The sequence below is a fragment of the Molothrus ater genome, chromosome 10, assembly GCF_012460135.2.
Source record: "Molothrus ater isolate BHLD 08-10-18 breed brown headed cowbird chromosome 10, BPBGC_Mater_1.1, whole genome shotgun sequence".
Taxonomy (NCBI): domain Eukaryota; kingdom Metazoa; phylum Chordata; class Aves; order Passeriformes; family Icteridae; genus Molothrus; species Molothrus ater.
The window spans coordinates 23,150,459-23,169,683 of record NC_050487.2 but is presented as its reverse complement, the minus strand read 5'-3'; the positions used below and the strand labels follow the sequence as shown (position 1 = coordinate 23,169,683).

At 39.9% G+C, this 19,225-nt stretch overlaps 1 protein-coding gene across 1 annotated transcript in view; it reads right to left on the bottom strand.

Annotated features, from left to right (window-relative positions):
• SI (sucrase-isomaltase) overlaps window positions 1-19,225 on the bottom strand; it is a 43,693-nt gene that overhangs the window by 15,114 nt on the left and 9,354 nt on the right. Inside the window, 22 exon segments of the mRNA XM_036388811.1 lie at window positions 853-1,021; window positions 2,595-2,749; window positions 3,560-3,766; window positions 5,001-5,150; window positions 5,620-5,663; window positions 5,666-5,789; window positions 7,151-7,200; window positions 8,402-8,490; window positions 8,838-8,962; window positions 9,386-9,442; window positions 10,203-10,287; window positions 10,563-10,717; window positions 11,181-11,297; window positions 11,878-12,049; window positions 12,420-12,537; window positions 13,132-13,216; window positions 13,442-13,555; window positions 14,166-14,282; window positions 14,447-14,578; window positions 15,070-15,195; window positions 16,146-16,258; window positions 16,879-16,978. Coding sequence (XP_036244704.1) covers window positions 853-1,021; window positions 2,595-2,749; window positions 3,560-3,766; window positions 5,001-5,150; window positions 5,620-5,663; window positions 5,666-5,789; window positions 7,151-7,200; window positions 8,402-8,490; window positions 8,838-8,962; window positions 9,386-9,442; window positions 10,203-10,287; window positions 10,563-10,717; window positions 11,181-11,297; window positions 11,878-12,049; window positions 12,420-12,537; window positions 13,132-13,216; window positions 13,442-13,555; window positions 14,166-14,282; window positions 14,447-14,578; window positions 15,070-15,195; window positions 16,146-16,258; window positions 16,879-16,978 — 2,604 coding nt within the window.

Sequence of the window (19,225 nt, the reverse complement as noted above, 5' to 3'; positions counted from 1 at the left end):
CTGCAAATAAAATAAAATATATTTTACTGGAAAAACATTGCAAACATTTGCTTATTAACATTTAGTAATAAATTTAATAAAAGATGAGACAATTGCCAAACATAGCAAATAAACTTTAAATGTAGGCACCTGAACCCTCCCTAACCACAAAACAGACCTGCAGAAGGTCACTTGGAGCTTCATAATTTGTCAGGCTTGTCTAGGCTGCTCAGGCAGGAAGGAAAGCACAGGCATTGCTGCACTTAAATTTCACTAATGAGAAGGTGCTTCCTCAGGACAAACCTTTCCCTTCTTTGCAAACAGAACCAGGTGTCTGCGTGCTCAGGAGGTGCTGGTGACATTATATTTAATTTTCTCAAAATGTGTTCAGCCTGAACTGGAAGTTAGAGATATAATTACCTGCTGCTATTTCATTGGCCATTCCCTGATAATTGGAAATTTGCTATCTTGTAGGAAATAAGACAAATAAACAGAGATAAGATTTCTGCTTTACCTGTGCAAGTACTAAATTAATCCCCAAGCAACAGGAATTGTTCTGACTCATGTCTAATTTTCAAAACAATGAGGAGAGGAGAATAAAAAAAGGAGGAACGTGCTGCTACTCCTAAGCCATCTGTCACCTTCCAACATCTGACTGAGGGTCTGAGCTCCTCACATTGTTCTTGCAGGTCACAAATAATGGGTTTACAGAAGACATTTGCCATGGAGACACCATCTAAAATTGTAAACTGATAAATATGCTCAGAGCCAGTGCCCTACACCAGCAGACATCCACTGGATTTTAAAGTCGTGCCGACCAGTTCTGCACTCGTTGGTTCAGAAATCACATTTTCTTCTTCTTTGCCCACTTACAGTTGGAGGCTGGTCCCTGGTGAACATTCCCCAGGTGTTCCAGCTCATGTTGTGTCGGAAGGTGGGGTGCTCCACCTCTCCAAGCCCGTAGATGTACTGGGATGCCAAGCGTGTGGAAATCTGGATGAACATGTCACTGAAGGTGAAGGTGGGCAGGGCTGAATTCCAGCTGAAGAGGGAAGAGGAAAGGGAAAATGAGAATACAGCGTCCTCAGGGCTGTGTTTCTGGCAGACAATTCCTTTTGAGCCACTCTTTTTGTCTGGAGATCTCACTCTTCAGTAAAAGTGGGCTAAAACTCTTGTGATTATCAAAAAAACTTAAAGGACATGGAATGGGGGTGTGCAAGAATTGCTGAAGAGTTTAGGGACACCAAATCCTCTGTGTCTCTCAGAGAGGAATAGCATGCAGGCATCGTGCACGGCAACTTGTGTCATATTTTGGAAATAGAGAGAAAATGCATTTCAGTACACTGCAATCCTATTTTCCTCCCAGACCGAGCACTGGAGCCCCATGGAATATAGTAAACAAAATGCTTTTTACAGTTCACTGAGCTTTCTGTGCAGATTACACTGGAATTGCATTCCCAGGTCACATTTATTATAAATCAGCATCTTTCCAATTAGAAATCAAACTGCAGCCCAGTGGGCTCTGCCAGAGAATTTCATCGTTCCAGGAGCTTCAATTGCAGGTTGAATTATTATTCTGGTTGGCAAAGGAAACCCAATTCACAATTAAGTTTTGAGTACTTAAAAAAAATTAAATAAAATTGGTTTTTTGAATAAAAAAACCACACTCAACTGTTCTCTGTTTTCTAACTCTGACTTAATCAAGGAAAAATGAAGCTCCTGCCAGACTCATCTGTTGTGTTACCAAAACAAATCTCGAGTTAGCTGGGACACCACTTCCTGCTATATATCCCCTAACCCAGGGCACTGGGAATATTTCTGTGTCTGCTCTGGGGTGCCCTGACCCCCAGGGCAGCACTGACTTTGACCCTCATTCATGGAGAGAGGCTCCCAGACTTTAGGATAGACTGGAATCCACCAAAGTGTGGAACAGATTATAGAGAGCAGTGTAGGTGTGTCACTGGGTGAGAAATTGAGGATTTGGGATTTCTAGTATGTTGTGGATGGAAGCAAGATGGAGGGCACAGGGTGTTGTCCTGAATTTTTCTTCTTCATGCCTCTTCCTTCTTCATGGTGGTATTTTGTAATTGGGCAGAAAAGTCTGCATTGGGGGATCTTTGGGATCAGTTATTGGGTTAAAAGGGAAAATAATCCAGGTGTCAGTTCTTAATTGGGTAGTTTAGTCTTAAAAGACCTTGTACCAAGAGATTGTTGGCCATCTTGTGCCTTCTAACAAAAAGCTGCTGAACTCACAGTAGTGAGACTGTTTTACTGCTAAGAAATAATAAACACTTGAGTCCAAACATGAACTATCATCTCAAGTGCCTTCACTCCAGACCCAGAGAAACGGACAACTGGAACCTCCACACTAACCATTCCCCAAAACTGACCCAAATGGCCAATCCTTAATGAGTGCTGTGGTCACCTAAGGAATATTTTAGGAACTGTAGAAAATCCTTTTCCTCCCAGAAACTCGGGGAGCGCACAAGGAGCAGCCTTCAGAGCCACACTTCAATGTGCTCTTCACTCCAGCACGTGCACAGAGAGAGGGTTTGGCATGAAAAAGGCCACCAAAACCGTGTGGCGCAAAATCCCAAAGGATGGCAGTGGCTTACATGACCGTCCCCGTGCTCTTGCGGCGCACTTGGATCCCGAAGGGTTTGATCTGGAGCGAGACATCATAGAGCCGCTCCTGGCTCGAGCTCGTGGGGGAGCTGGGCAGGTTCAGGGGCACAGGGACCTCGTACCGTGGGTTTTGATAATCATAGATCTGTGAAGAAAAATCAGTTTATTTAAACAAGCCCGTTGTTTCAAAATTCTGTATCAGATTCAGGTTTCGAACACCTCCTGTGGTATTTCCTTTCAAATGCATGGTCTTGAGCCATTTCTTTCACAGGAATTTGTTGGGGGCAAAAGTATCCCAACCAACCAAACAAAGATTTGTTTTGGATCATGAATGGCTCGTCTAATGATCCACATGAATTTAAAGTATATACTTATATTTAGAATATAGGTGTATATACTTCGTTGTATATACTTTGTACATAGGTGTATATATTTTGCAAGGGTGATGAATAATTTTCTAGTTCTTCTTTCACTCAACTTTTAGGATTCTTTTTCAGGTTTTCTGTATTTTGAAAGCTGATAGAAGGTAGTTTTTGATGTCTGACCACTTAGCTCAATATTGTTAAACATATGGCAATAAATTACAGTCAAACAACAGTGCATGGACAATTTTAGAATAGAAGTGCAATGGTGGATGTAAAAATAAGCTATAGAGTCATGAGAGCACTTACAGATAAATTACCTGCATATTAACAAAATACTTTCAGTTTCAAAGTTCCTGTTTGACATTACACACATACACTGGCATTATACCTTTGATTCATGTAATTTCTTTGTAAAACTGAGTGCTAGGATTTCAGGACAAAAAAATACAAGCTAAGAGCAATAATAATTTCTTAGAAGGAGAGACATATTCACACAAGGCTGCTTCTGTCTGTGAAATATAAATTTGGCCATAAAAAGCCCTTTGACTTCCCATAAATAAAACATTTGAGGAATTCTGGGCTGGCTTTACCTTAAACTGCAGCATGTTGTTGAGATGATATTTCACCTCCAGGCGCAGGGTGCTGATTGGGGCAGTGTAAGCCTCGTTAGCCCTGACCTTGGAGTCATCCAGGCTGAGGGTGGCTACAATTCCAGTGGGGGAATACTGAATATTCTCTATGAAGTAAGGATTGCTGGAGCTGTAGTAGCAGGAAGGAACATTCGGATTTGATGTCTCCTGGTGCAAACAGAAAGGAGTTTCAGGTTAGCAAATCAGCTGGATTTTTTATTAGCTGTTAGCATGGAATCCTGTTTTCAATCAGATCTGTGTCAAATGTGGAATTGGGGGGAAATTAATGGAATCCTGAATAAAGAAATAATACAGAATAATCCCTATGCTGACTCAGGTGTAATGAAGCCATCCAGTGAAGGCTGTGGAAATAGTTCAGTCAGGAAACTGAATCCTTGTGCAATTAAGAAGGATTTAATTTTCCCATCTCTGTGATCTTCAGATCAATCCCTCAACATGGTTTAATCTTGGCTTGTGGGAATTCCTAAACTTCGTCCCTTTTAATCCCATTTCTCTCTGGCTGCCTCGAAGGAGATGTGCCCAAAACCCACTTCATACTCAGGCAGCATCAGAGCAGATCTTTCACTGGCTTTATTCACACAAATTATCCTTAATATATCCAGTGAAAATTACATCCTACTCATCTGAGATCTCCTGACATTTGGAAATGTCCAAAATCACAAAAAATCCTTTTAGTAGTGCAACAAAACCAGAGCAGCTCATCAACTGCTTCAGCAGGTGCTGGTGCAGGAGCAGCCAGCACTGAATTTTGGATTTCATTCCTATAGGAAAGGCCCAAAATGGGCATTTTAGATTTAGAAGAACAGGCAGTAACTTGGTTGGAGGCACCCTCTGAAGTTCAGCCCTGCCAGGCCATGTTGCTCCCACATGTTTATTAATAATTGATAATATTAATACATAAAACCATGTGTAAAAGAACTTCATGTTAAAGTAGCTCCTTGATGCAGATATAAACAAGTTCACAAACGAATCAAGATTTTTGTGGGATTCAAGGATTCCCTGTCAAACTGAGATCCAGAGGAATTAATTTGACTTAAAATGTCCCTTAGTGACACGGAGAGGCTGAGCCTCGCAGGCCACAGCGCCACTGAGGCAGAAGGAACAGCTGAAGATGCTCTTCTGATTTTTAATTAACTCTAATATTATTTCTGTTCATCTCTCAGAAAATCATTTTTCCTCAACTCCTGATACAATGTGGTAGAATTTAAATGGTTGTCAGCTACTGAGGCAAATAAAATCCACCAGTACAGTCCAGCTGAGGCCCATTTTATTTAAACCTGACAAATCTCCCAGACCACTTTTATTCTGTAACAACCACAAAGGAAATCCTTTTATTCTGGATTTTTTTTTGTCCAATTAGTTTAGAGAAATAATGACTTACTTCCCAGGAACAGCCACGTTGTTGACATTTTTCTTTTGTTGCGTTAGGGCCGGGATGACAATCAAATCTTTCATTGACATTCATATTTTGAGTCCATTTGATTGTGTAAGATTTTCCCAGTTCAAGCTGAAGCCCTTTTATAACAGCAACCTTATAAATATGAAACAATAAACAGTTATTAAATGTTACATCCCATCCAGCTTTCCTTCAGTCAGAAGAGGTGCTGGTCCTTCAGTATAATATACTTAAAAACTGAAAATTCACAAAATCCCATCCTGTAAGATTTGATACAGTCTCACTTTAGTCACACACAACTGATATTTTTACAGATTAAATCTGAAGAATTAAGCCTCTAAAAATACGGAGTTCATGCCACAGCTTCCTTGGAAGCAAACAGGAATAAATACATGAAACAAGCTGTCTGCTGCACTGCAAGGATGACTTAGATGCACTTTTATGCAGCAGAGTTGAATGCAATTGTACTTTTATTCTGTAATAAAATTCACATTGTATTTCATTGAAACAACATTGGCACTGGGTACTGTCCTTTGCAATATATAAAATAAAGTTGGTGCAATTTTAAATATGTTTACTTTCCACTTCCTTGTTATTGCTTTACCTTTGTGGCAGGATCATAGGTGATATCAGGGTATAATCCTGCAGAGCATTGTTCTGAAACACAGAAACTGATCCTATTTCCTGGGACAATCCCAATATCTTGATTTCCTCAAATTTCAGGTTGTTTGGATCAACATAATTGCTGTGTGTAGCAGTCATTTGTAGAACATTCTGAAAAATAATACAGTGGTCATATTTTTCTTTTAAAAAATCTGCCAAAAGTCCTCCTGATTTAACTTTTTTTTTCTATGAATATTTTCACATTGCAGCATAAAAAAACCAATCTATTTTTCCACATATATTAATTATTGCTCTGCTTGTTGGTATCACAATAAGGCTTTTCTACCATGTATAAAACAATATTCAGAGTTGTGTTTCAGCTTTTCTTCCTTGCTTGGGAAATAAAGAAAGGCTGGGGTGGGTCTGTGACAGGGCAGATAAACTCCAGACTCACTGGGTTCCAACATCCAAAGGTTCTCACTTCTCTTGATATAAAAATACCACCCATATATAAAAATACCACTTCATATATAAAAATACCACTTCATATTCCATGCCATTAATTATTTTTACATGGAGAGTCCAAGCAGAGGAAGTGCACCATGGCTGTGACACGTGTGTGGAACTTTCCAATTGCCCTCCCTGGGAACGTTGAGGTTAATTGTTAATTGCTAATTCAGTGTCATCACAGTCAAGCCATGATTTGGCTGCTGGAGTCTCAAACTCCAACAGCATCTGGGATTGTCTTATCTACAAACGATTCTTTGATTAGTTATGATTTTAAAAATTACTAATTCATCTGCTTCACTCATGTTCCTCTGCATTCTCTCACTCAGTTTGTGCTCTTTCATCATGGCAAAGGAATGAATACCTTTACCCAAGATTAATGTTGTTATTATCATTGTACAGATAATATGTTATATAATTATTATGGTGTTACATAACATGTTGTTGGCAATCCTTGTTTTGTGATAGTTACTGTCAATATTAGATAGAAACACTATCAGGACTCCACCCTGATGTCCATGAACCCTGCAAAGGCACTTTCAGCTTAAAATAACACAATAAAACATAATAATAACACAATAAAACGTAATCCCGATGTAGTTTCTGAGGGTTCAGACAAGGTGTGGGTCTCCCTCACTCTTTGGAGACATTCAGCTGTATTTTCACAGTATAAAAATATATATTTTTTTACAGTGCCACTATTTTAAGAATCACAAACACACCATGCTTGTCCTTTTTGACTCTGCTTTCAATGTCTCTTGTGCTTTAGACTTCTCTTGTTCAGTGAATATTGCTGCTGAGTTTATTACGTGGAAGGAAATAGGAGTTATTTAGATATTTCTATTAAATAGGAGAAAAAAACACCACAGATTTCATCCCAGTTAAATGGGAGTATTTTGAATATGATTCCTCTTGGCTTTGGCAAATGTTTTGTTTTCCAGCAAATCTTACAGGAGAATAAAGAGAGAAAAGAATGCTCTTAAAAGATTCTGGATAAAAATCAGAAATTAAAATCAAATACTTACGTTGGAAACTTTAAACTCATAGTAAATGTAGGCTTTCTTGTCAATTGTACCTAAAAGGTAAAGAAAGAGGTTACAGTTGGAGTGCAGAAGAGAATAAAATTAAAGTAGGGCTGTGCCACTGCTAGAGACCAAAAAACTGTTAATTATCAGGACTGCATTCAAAGCTGCACTAAGCAACTCAAATATTTACTAATGTTTCTTTGAGGAACTGAAATGTCCTTTTTTCCTTTGGCCAGCCTCCCAGGAGGCCTAATTTTTTCCACGAAAATTCAGTGAAAGCAGCTCTTCTAAAATGTAGTGGGTTTTTTATTGTACCGTTATTTCTTCTTAGTTTGTCTTAAATATAAAAGTTTTGATCAAAACTAATCCTTTAATGTAACCTAAATAAGGGTTCTTCATATCAAGATAACGGTGATGATGATGATAATGATAAATGCCATGGAACCATAAGAGAGGAAATAACACATGACCAGGAAAAAGAAATACAAAAGTGTGGTCAAAGTCACTTTTCTTTTTTCCCCCACATACAAAAAGACAAATCCTGCCATCACGAGCAAATTGCAAATGGTTCCCCCTGTAAAACTGCAAGAACTGTAAGTTTTGGGCAGGCCATAAAATGATGAAATGTTTTATTGCTCTGTTTGGCAGCAGCGGGGAGGGCAGTAATGGCTTTGTTATTTTAGGCCAGAGGAGCACGTGGAGCTGTCACCCCCGTGCACAGCAGCCACCCAAGGCCTGCTGGATTTATGGCAGCAATAATCAGCTGAAGCACTGCTCTATTTCTTAAAAGCAGCCCCAGCTTTCACTAAATTCCCAAAAGCAGAGGCTTGGGAGTTTTCCTGGGAGATATGATTGGTACAGGCCACAAGGAAAAGGAGATGTGCAGTGTATAAAGTTTTCCAATACTGATGTTCAGATACCTCCCTGGATGGGCAGTGGTTTGCCTAAATCCCATGGGAAAATCCCATCCTGTCACCTCCTGACAATCTAAAGATTTCTCCTGAAAACCAGAGGTTTGATCTTAGATAGAGCTTCGTGTCTTTTTTCTTAACTTCTGCAGAATTAAGTCGTGACTTCAATCTTACATTAATAACAGTCACAGTTTTCTGCTTCAAAGTGATGAAAACCATTTGATTTATGAGCAAGTAGCAGCAGCGTGTTGCAATATCTTCTTTTCCAGCAGGAACATTGAAATTTGAGCACATTAGATCTTTGTTAACCGTATTTATTTCACTGTTGGTGGCTGCTCACCTGTGGATTCTCCATCATCCCAGAACAAATCCCCAGAAGCTTCATTGTTGATATCCAGGGCAATGATGAGTCCCATTGGATTCTTGCGGCTGTGGAAAGAGAGATTTATGTGTGTAATAAACATCTGAACATTCTTGGTGCTTCCTCCATGTTCATGCAAGAGTGAAACATCCAACAGGGTCACAAATCCTTGGAGAATTGCCTTGATTAAGTTTAATCCTTGGTTTCCTTTCATTTTCATGCAAATGGATTAAAATACTCGGTGAATTTTAAAATTCCTATGCAAATAATTCCTCACTGAAGGTGTGGAAGTGAGGTTTGGATCACAGATATTCCCACATTTCAAGGTGAAAATCCTAAATTTGTGGCCTAGAAGTCTTCAGCCCCGTTATGGGAAAAAAAATAAATGTTAAAAGTGTTCTGTTTGGGATCCTACCTTGCCACTGTGGTGGTGCTTGGTTTCTGAGTAGGGAAAATGTATCCTCCTCTCAGGTGCAGCCCCATTTTGTCTCCTGGGGTTGGCATATTGTACCACACTTTCTTCAGTTGCACTGGTTCACCCTGATGGACAGAGATTGAAAAGAGAGCAGGATTTTATATTATCCACTGCTGGGAGTGTTTTCTTAAGTCCCGAGTTTCATCAAACTGTTCCTTATAAAAAAAGCTTAAGTTATGTAAATATCTATGGGCTAATGGGCACATAAAATATAATATATATTATAATATATATTATATATATTATAAAATATAATATATATATATAATATAATTGCATATCACTCTGATTTAATGTCATAATCTGAGCCCTTTCTTGAGGTGTCAGTTCTTGTGCTGATCCCACCACCCTTCATCCCTAGCCTCCCAGGTAACCCCAAAGTCTTTCCTTCAGGTCTCTGTCCCCAAAGCAGAGCTACCAATTCTATTTCATCACAATCCCATTTAGAAAATGATGTAATATCCCATAATATCCCTGCATTTCCTTACCGTGTCATACTCGTACCACTCTGCCTCAGGAAAGTACACACGAGTGGAATTCACACCCTAGAAGTGAATAAAGAAACAACGTGCAAATTTCAACTTAATCAGATAAACTCAATTTTCCAATAATGAAGTTCAGTGTGAGAAGAAAATCACTGACATTCCTACACTTTGCTGTTTCCTGGTGTTGAGGATGGTCCAGACAGGGGGAAGGGCAACCCAAGCAGATTTCTGCAAAACTGCTGGGGTGTAACTGAACTGCTGCTCTGCAAAGTGGCAGCTCATTGAAAGCCACCCAAAGCCACAATGCTTCAAACCCAGTGAACCAGATCCTATCCACAGATATCTCTACCATCTTTATTTCCATTTATTTTGGGGCTGACGCCTTCCAGATTCTTACTTTCCCTTTGTCTTTAACAAATGTTTTATGTTTCTCCATGGCAAATGTGTTGCTGGCAGGAGAAATCATTATTTACAAGATTCTGCCACAGAATAAGCCACGACCTTTTTGTTTTCTTCTTGTACCACAGGGAAGCTGAAATGCAGCAAGAGGAGCTGACTCCAAAGGAAATTCAGAGAGGAATTCTGAAGGAATCCCAGAGGTGATATGAAGATGAGGTAAAGCAGAATATCAGACCAGATATCCCTGACTCCATAGAAGACTGGAAAACAGGAGCAGGATTTAACTGAGAGATTTTCTGTTTCAGCAGGGGTAAAAATGTGCTGTGGGCTCTCTCACTGGAAGCAATAAATGAAGGAGAGGGAGCTGGTGTCTCCACATGGCCTGCGACCACCAGACAGATCCCAAACCAGCCAAACCTACCGGCTCAAGAACAGGGGAAATCAGCAGCCCAGGGCCCCACAGGAACTGCCTGTCGATGTCCCAGGTTATTTCATCAGAGTAGAACCTGAATAAATGTGAAGGACAGAGCAGAAATTGAGGTTTTTTTGTGATTTATATCAGCAGCAACCTCAAGGTTTCAGGGTACTGATTGTTCACAGTCATGACTAAAGGATGCTATACAAAAATCACCTCCTGATTAGGCCAAAATGGGATTTCACCGATTGGGAAGCCACCTACAGATTCCCCAATGTGCATTTTCACAGGATAGAGGTTTAGGAAGCCCCCCAGCCGTATGAAATGAGTCAGATTTCCCTCTTGCTTATACACTCCCAGACTCACTCGTGGAGCAGGGGCCTGGTGACCGTGTCCCCCCGGGTGTGAGCTTTGTAGAGCAGCGTGTACAGGTAGGGCAGCAAAGTGTAGCGAATGTTCAGGTAGTGCTTGGAGCTGTTCACCAGCAAGGAGTTGGATCCAAACACAGCTGGATCTTGATGCTGCAAACAAATATCCACTGTTTTTATCGCCAGGTTTTCAGAAACACTTTGCCAAACGTGTGAAAAGCTGTTTCAGCTGGGGTTTTGTGGGGCAGCTCTGCACTGGGTTCTCCTTTCTGGTGCCGAGACCTGGTGTCCTGTCCCTCCTTATCCATCAGGGTTATTCCAGGACTCATCCTGGCACTCATGTTCATGCCAAGGAGCTCCCAGGGCTCAGCCTGGTGGCTCACACAGGCCTCAGTGTTCCTTGGTGGTTTGAGCAACCAATATTCATAAAACTGTTACCAAACAACTGCATTCTCAATTAACCCTTATGGAACCCAGCCTCTCCCATCTGTAATTTCATAAAGACAGCTTCAGGTTTTGTTTTCAAGCTACTCAGTGAGAGTGAGGATTAGAAGTAGCATTAAAGGAAATGTTGTTATGCAACACAAAGCAGTTTTGAACAGAAAGCACAACTTACTATGACGTATTCACTATTGTGGTTCCTGGAAAATGGGTAAAATGCTCCCACTTGCATCCATCGTCTGCAAAGCTCTTCTGTGGTGTCTTCAAAGAAACCACAAATATCTGCTCCAACCTTAAAAAAATTTTTTAAAAATCAGAATGTGCTGGATGTACAGCGCACCTCAAAAGGTGCAACATATTTGTAACTTTCCTCTCCCGAATCCAGCTGTGCTGTCCAAAAAATTAAACTGACCCCTCACTAACACTGCCCATCATTCTGCTTCTTCCAAATTTTACCTTCCTGTTTGGTGATCATATGCACGCGGAAAAAAGCTTCAAAGCCAAATTTAAATCACAAAAAGGATTCTGGTTATTTCCCTTCTAAGTCTCTAATGTCTCTAATTTGATGTCTCTAATTTGAAATTATAAGAAAACCAGGAATTGTTTCACATCCCCCACCGGTGTTAAAAACTGCTACAATAAGAGGTAGATTGGGATATATAAGATAATAAGTTTGTTACCCAGTTTTATGTCACTACAGCCACAAAAATCAAACAGCCTAAATCAAAAATCGATGATTGAAAAAGAAATGTCCAAAAGAGATTCCTAAAAAGGGTTGATTTTGAGGTGCCAGTGTAAGTGGTTATTTCGAGAGTGCTTGGTTAGGTAATCTGTTCTCTGATTTGAAAGGATGGCAGGAACTGATGTCCTACATAAGGAATTCCAAAGAGGTTGAACTCCAGCATTCCAGGGATTGACCATCTCAGCTGGTCCCACGTGGCTGCATTGTCCCCCAGCCAGTGTCCCCCGAACTTTCCTGATCCTGCAAAAGTGGACCTCGAGATGAGGAAGCTTCTCTTTCCTGGGAACAATGTCTCGATGGCTCTGGAAAGGAATGAGGCTGGAGTCACACAGAGGAAAACACAGCTCAAATGTTGAAAATTCTGAACTAAGCAGATTCACACCGATTTGCACTGATTATTCATCCCAAGGATGGGAGCCCCTTTGCAGGTGTGTTTTAGCAAGGTTCAAGAGATTAATTTGAAATAAATCTCTTTACACAGCTCTGGCAATTTGTGGTTTTTCCTACCAACTCCAGGCTGTGGATTTTGCCTTGGCTAAATTAGCTCAAAGGCAACACAGCCTTTTCCAGGAATCTCATTCCTTTAGCAGCCACATTTTGTGGTGCTTTGGAAAACACAGGTCATGGACTGTTCTGAAACCTTTCTGCAGGATTTTAGCTTGCATTCCTTACTTCCTAGTGGATAGGGTCATGGAATATCCATAAAGATTGTGGACATCATATTGCTTGCCCCATCTCTGCACTGCATCCAGGCAAAGCGTCTTGGAGTACATGAGTCTGTCGAGGATCCCTTGAAGGAAGGCATACAAACAGCACTGGTAAGGTACATTTTTATTATTAATATTTCCAATCTTTAATGCACATTTATGATATCCACGCCCCTTTTTTCTGTTTATTCTTTCACCCAGGCAGTTTAATTACTCCAAAACCGAAATGCTGCTCTTGGCTGTTGGTTTGTTCTGTGATAGTTCCACTCCTGAGCTTTGCACCCATCCAGGGCACTGGGAGCTGTGCTCTAAATTCCTGAATCACCATCGGACAGCACACTGGCAAAGGTTACTTAAATCTACTATTAATGCTAACTATGAACTCCATTTTAGTTCTGCAAATATCTGAAAAACTATTGACAGTGCAAGAGGATCATCGCATTATCAGACATAATTAAGGCAATGACAATATCCAGTATTTATTTGATGAGATAAAAGAGGCAGTTCTATAAGCCACACCTGAAGTATACAAATACAAGCACATAAATATTGTTTTCTGTCAATAGGAATGTCCAAACCCCACCCATAGGAACTACACTAAAATCATGTTGTATCCTTGAAGGCAATTAACATTTTATTTGATATTTTATTATTCTGATTAAAGTAGGTGGACTTACTGGGAGTGTAAGGAGGGTAGTTTAACTCATTGTCTGCACAACCTTTTTTTGAGCCTTGAACAAAGCTGCACACTTCATTCATGTCCTGGAAAGGAAATATGCAGGATGAAATAAAGTTGCCTTAAGTACATTTCCCTAAAAAAGTCTTCCACTCTATTCTGTCATCCTTTAAGGAACCACTAGTAGCTATTCTTCAATGTCTCCTTTCTGACTGCAAAAGGACCTTTCAATCCAATAAAAATTCAGTGTGATAAACACCTGCTATCACCCATATTTTAAAAAATAAAAATAAAAATCTTGAATTACTCACAATCCATATTCCATCATAGGGCACCATGTCATAGAACAATTTGCACTCGTTCACCCACCAGTCTGTGCCCTCAGCGCTGGTGTAGTCTGGGAACACAGTTTCCCCTGGCCACACCTGGAATATTCAAAGGAAAATAATTAATGAAACTTTGAATGAGATTAAAAAAACTGTCAAAGGATCATAGAACTGCTCAGGTTGGATGGGAGGTTGAAGAACACAAAAGAGTATGAATTTCTTAACTTTGAATTTTTCAATTGCTTTTCTTGTGAGTCAACAATACACAGCTGAGAAAATTCTCAATAGAAGTTAAGTTTATAAATTAAAAGGATAATGTGGGATCTGGCTCTTCAATTGCTACTGGAAATAAATAGGAGCTGGCTGATGAAATGTCCCTTGAGCCTTCAAACTACCCTTTGACGTAAAAAAAAGTTAATGTAAAAAAATAGGGTTAATGTGAGCAAGTGTAATTTTAATTGCTATTTTAGTTCTATTTTTCTTTAAAAAATTAAAATTAAAAAAATATAATTTTGATGTAGAATCAATGAAAAATGCCTTTTAAATATAAACAATTGGAAAAAAAAAAAAAGCTAAGAAAGGTTGAGAATTATCACAGTCTACAAGAGACCTTACAAACTTTGCTCTCCCTGAGAGCCAAGTCCCCTGGGCTAAAGCAAATCACAACAGTGACAACAGATGAAATTCAAGCGTGTACAACCACAGTTACCTCCCCAACCAGCGCTGTTCCATCTGACTCATTGACCCAGACGTTCCTCTCCGTTCCCCTGACGTAGCTTCCATAGGGACTTCCATCAGCCATTTTTTGGGTGCTAATAGCAGGATCCTAAAGAAATTAGAAAACCACAAAGAGAAGAAGAAATCAGGATATTCCATCCATTATTACAGGCTGTAAATGAAGTAATTGCATGGAATAAGTAAAGAATAATAATAATAAATAACTGTAATGAAAGGGTTCACAAGGGAAAAAAGGAGTAATTAAGTGCTTACCAATATGATGATGTATTTTTGTCCACGGTCATGCAAATAAGATGCAAATTGAGGGAGGTCTTTGAATTTCTCTTTGTCATAAGTAAAATCTTTCCTCTTCTCCATGTAATCAATATCAATGACTTGGATATCCTGAAAGAGAAAGGAGTTCAGCTTTTCCATGAGAAGTGATAGGTAAGGATTTTTATTATTTTTCCTCCCAAATATTAGCTGAATATAAGGCTATTTTTATTCTATTGAAGACATGAGGTTCATGTCCCCTAAAGTCGAATTTTAAAAGTTAATTGTACTTTGCCTTTGACTGTCAATTAAGAATAATATATGGTTCCATAACTGTCCATAGGAAAATAAAAAATGTTTCAAGAGAAGAAAAATGGATGGAGTTGGAAAGAATAAAAGAAAAATTATTACAAGAAAGTGTTTGAATAAATCTAACTGCAGTTAGATGGGACACCCCTGGATGGGATGAGAAAATTCAATGCTCCACCCCTCATCCAATGTTCTGATAATGGGTCTAACATCAAAATGCCCAAAAACCTTTGGCACCACAGGTTTCCCAACCCAAGCTCGTGGAAAACGAGCCAGCTGTGGGATCTCAGAGTGCTCCCCAGCCCCATACTCACGTAGGGCAGTCCAACATCCCTGTTCCTCTCCACCACTTCCTTCACCTCGTCCAGGGACAGGTACCCATAGCGGCAGAGCTGGAATCCCAGGTTCCAGTAGGCAGGCAGTGCTGGCAGTCCCACAAGCTGGGAGGGGAAAACACAAACCCCACGTGCTGCTGGACACCCTGCGTCACCCCATTCCCTTTCCCTGCTCCCAGTGATGCTTTAGGATTTTATCTCTTCTATTTCCATCTCTCTGTGGCCCTGCAGTTCTTTAGTGTGTAACTCTGAGCTCCACACCCAGTGCCAGCTGCTGCTTCCCCATTTTGGGCAGACACAACAATTCCTCTCCAGGCCTGGCAATCAAGGACACCTCAGTGCCTCAGGGCCCAGAGATGGAAACCAAAGTGACTTGGGGCAGCAAACGGGCTCAATGACTTCATGACCTGAAGCTGGAATTGGAAGATGAACCCCAAAATGCAAATGGCCCAAAGTTATAAAAGTGTGAAACCAGTGAGCCGTGGGACATTTTGGGTTGGTCTGCCCTGGATGTACCTGAAGGGCTTCAATAAACAGAACTGCTTTTTATTGCCTTCACTCTGTCTGCCCTCTGGTTTTAGGGAGCCCCAAAAGGCATCACCACATTTCTCAAATCTACTCCAACAGCCCACTCCTAAATACAATATTTTTCCCCTATTATTTATTTATTTTAATAATTACTGTTATTTTGGGACAATGCCCATTCTTTCAGGTGTCACTGGAACCACGGAAGACCTCGAGAAGTGCAAAAGACACTCAGTGATATCTTGTGATCATAAGATCCAGACATCCTGTAAACACACTCTCTATCCCATAGTAATGCCATATGAACAGGAATTTTTCCTCATGACAAGAGCAAGGAAACATAAATTATTCTAAAGACCATCTCCAGCCCTAAAGGCCACGGTGTAAATTACAGATTTATCAATTTTGGAGCTCTTGGGCCTCGAGCATGGTCTCCTCTCCAGCACCCAGAGAAAAAGAATATGATAAAATAAATCCCAAGCACCTTTGAAAAAATCTGCCCAATGCATAATCCCTGTAGGTAAAGGTACCTGCAGGTACTCCTGGACTACTTGCTCTGGAGTGTTCCCCATGAAGATGTAGAAATCCAGGATGCCTCCAATGGTTCGGTAGGTCACTGCTGGAGCAGGCTGCACCACAAACTCTGCCAGGCAAGAGGGCACAAAAACAGTTCTGAAGGACAGGAAAGTCTAAACTAACTTTTCTAATTGATGATTAGAGAATTTACTGAAGTAAAAACCACAAAATGCCTAAAGAACCCTAAACCATTAATGGAACTTGCAAAGAAGGGGAATCAGACAACTCTTTATGTGTCCCTATTTCATTCCTTTTCATCCTACAGAGAAGAGCGTCAGAAGAAATCCAATGGTTCAGCCTTTTATCTCTGAATTTTTAGTGCAACTTTCCAGCCCAAAGATGTGCAGAGCTCAGTAAACATAAATATAAAAACACTTATCTGAAGGGATTAAAGGACATTTACTTCCAAGTGTTGTTCACTCCAGATTTAGTCTCTTATTCCAGTGCAGACCTGTACAGCTTTTGGATAAATTCCTGACCCTCAGATTTCCATCAAAATCCTCAAGTTAACTGCAGGGAGCTACTCACTGCTTGTATTTGAAATATTATTAGACACGGGGTATGACTGCCCTCAGATATTGGGGGTGTTTTTAAGAAGGGACACTTACATCAGCTCAGCTTTATTGCAATAATTTCAAAAAAGAAACTCAGCTGCACTTCTCAGAGCCCCAGAGAAAGGTTTCTCACCCATGGCATTGCTGTTCATCAGGAAAACACCAAAGGAGGCTCCAGTGTTGTCTTCCAAACACAGGAAGAAAGTATGGGTTCCATACAAGTTATCCACTGTCTAAAATAAAGGAACAGGCAAGCTGATTAACATCTAATAACAGGATCTGCTCGGTAATATTCCAAAATATATCACAAGTAGAACTCAAAACATCTCAAAATGAGCAAACAGCAGAAATTTAAATCCTGAAACTTCCCTGTTTTATATATTCTGGTTTTCCTGGTGTTATTCTCCTTTATTTTCCATTAAAACAAGAATTTCCCTAATAAATAGGTAACAGATCTGATGGATCTCCAGGAAAGCTGGCAGATATTGCAGCTCTATTTCTGGAGAATAAGTGTGCTCATCAAGAACTTGAGAGGTGCTTCCCGTTCACCACAGATTAGGTTTTACATCTAATCTATATTTCTATTCATCCTACATGGCAATAATTTTGATGCCTAATCTATGGAAACAGGAGAGTGCCTCGCTGCTTTTTCATTCCCTTTCTAATTCTTTTTTTATTTCTGCTGTTATTATTAGCAACATAACCCCTGAGAGATGCTAACAATTGTTGCAGTAATTGTGTTTTTTCTCCTGAAAAAGCAAAGTCAGTTCAAATGAACAAGAAACAGAGCCTGAGCAATTTGAAATCAGCCTCACTTGGTGCTGTCCAGTGTCATTTTAGCTTAATGAGTCTACACTGAGTGAAGCCATTCAGTTAAGAACTATCTTCAACCCAAGAGCAAAGAGTGAGGAGGAATCTCAAGGCAACGGGTACAAATTCCAGATTATTAATTAACTACATGCAGCCATCTCACCCTCAGGTTTCAGTCCATTTATCTCCTGTGGCAGGACAACAAAAGTTCTCTCTCAAAGCAGGGAGTTGCTTTATGAAGCTGAGGTAATGGTGAAAATAATCTCACAATTACCACAAAATGGGTGTCACAGAAATTGCTTCATAAAGGGACGGCCAGAAAACTATAGCAACAAATAACAGCTGACAGACATATTTTATCTTGGAAAGAAGCAGCTGTTAGGGAGAATTTTTCCATAATTTGAGCTCCAAGGATGTTCAGCCTCTCCATCTGAACTGAACCCTGCCCTCAGCAAAGCCTGTTGTTATTTACTAGTATGTTATTTATTCTGATTATCTGTAAAGTTGAAGACTCATCTATTAAGGTTTATCCACTGGTTTTCCACTGCACACCAACATAAAAACCAGGGAACACCCATCACTACCATGGAGCTGTTAGCAACAACACACAGTGCCTGGAAAATCTTCATGGGAAACTCCACAGGCAGAAGGGCTTCAGTGGGCTGAATTTAGTGCTATTGAGTTATACTCAAATGTAAATTATGTTAGAACAAGAAACAGAAGGAGAACAAGCTTGTGACCCAGGTCTGTAAAAGTGTAAATATCTCCTCTTTTGACCTGAACTCCTTCCTGTTTTCAAATAACACTAAATAAATAAAATGAAATGTTTGTGCCAAATGTTTAGGCAGATGTCTCCCTCAAAAATAATATTTTGAGCTGAATTAAATGGATGAACTGAATTAAAACAGTATCTTGAGCTGAATTAAATGGATGAAATTTGACCTTGTCTCAAATTCAATTCTTCAAGACAGCACTGCCATGCAATCCCTCTGTTTTATGGCAACAGCCTCTAGTAAATCCACAAGAAATGTAGGAATTTTCACTAAAGAAGGATACTGATAAAGTAGCAGGGAAGTTTTATTTCTCGTGCCAATTCTATTGTTTCAGGAACTTCTGTCAAACCCAAGACTAACTGAATCCTTCTTTTTGTCCTTTCCTTCAGCTGTTTTCTTTTAAATCATAATGATCCATTGTCACAGACGTCTTTTATGAAAAATCCTTTCCTTACGATTTTTCCTCCTGAGAAGCTGAGAGGCCTCAGGAACAAAATGTAACCATTGATTATCTGCTGCTGTGGAATGCAACAGGTGCATCTGGGATTGGCCCATGTTGGATGTTTGTAATTAATGGCCAATCACAGCCCAGCTGGCTCGTACAGAGAGCGGAACCACAAACCTTTGTTATCATTCCTTCCTATTCTATTCTCAGCCAGCCTTCTGATGAAACCTTTTCTTCTCTTCTTTTTGTATAGTTTTAATGTAATATATATCATAAAATAATAAATCAGCCTTCTGAAACATGGAGTCAGATCCTCATCTCTTCCCTCATCCAAGAACCCCTGTGAACACCGTCACAAATCCATAATAATTTATTCTCACCCAAACACGGAATCAACTCTTGATCCACAACAAATAATTTCAGCCTGGTGGATTCACGAATGTGCTCACAGC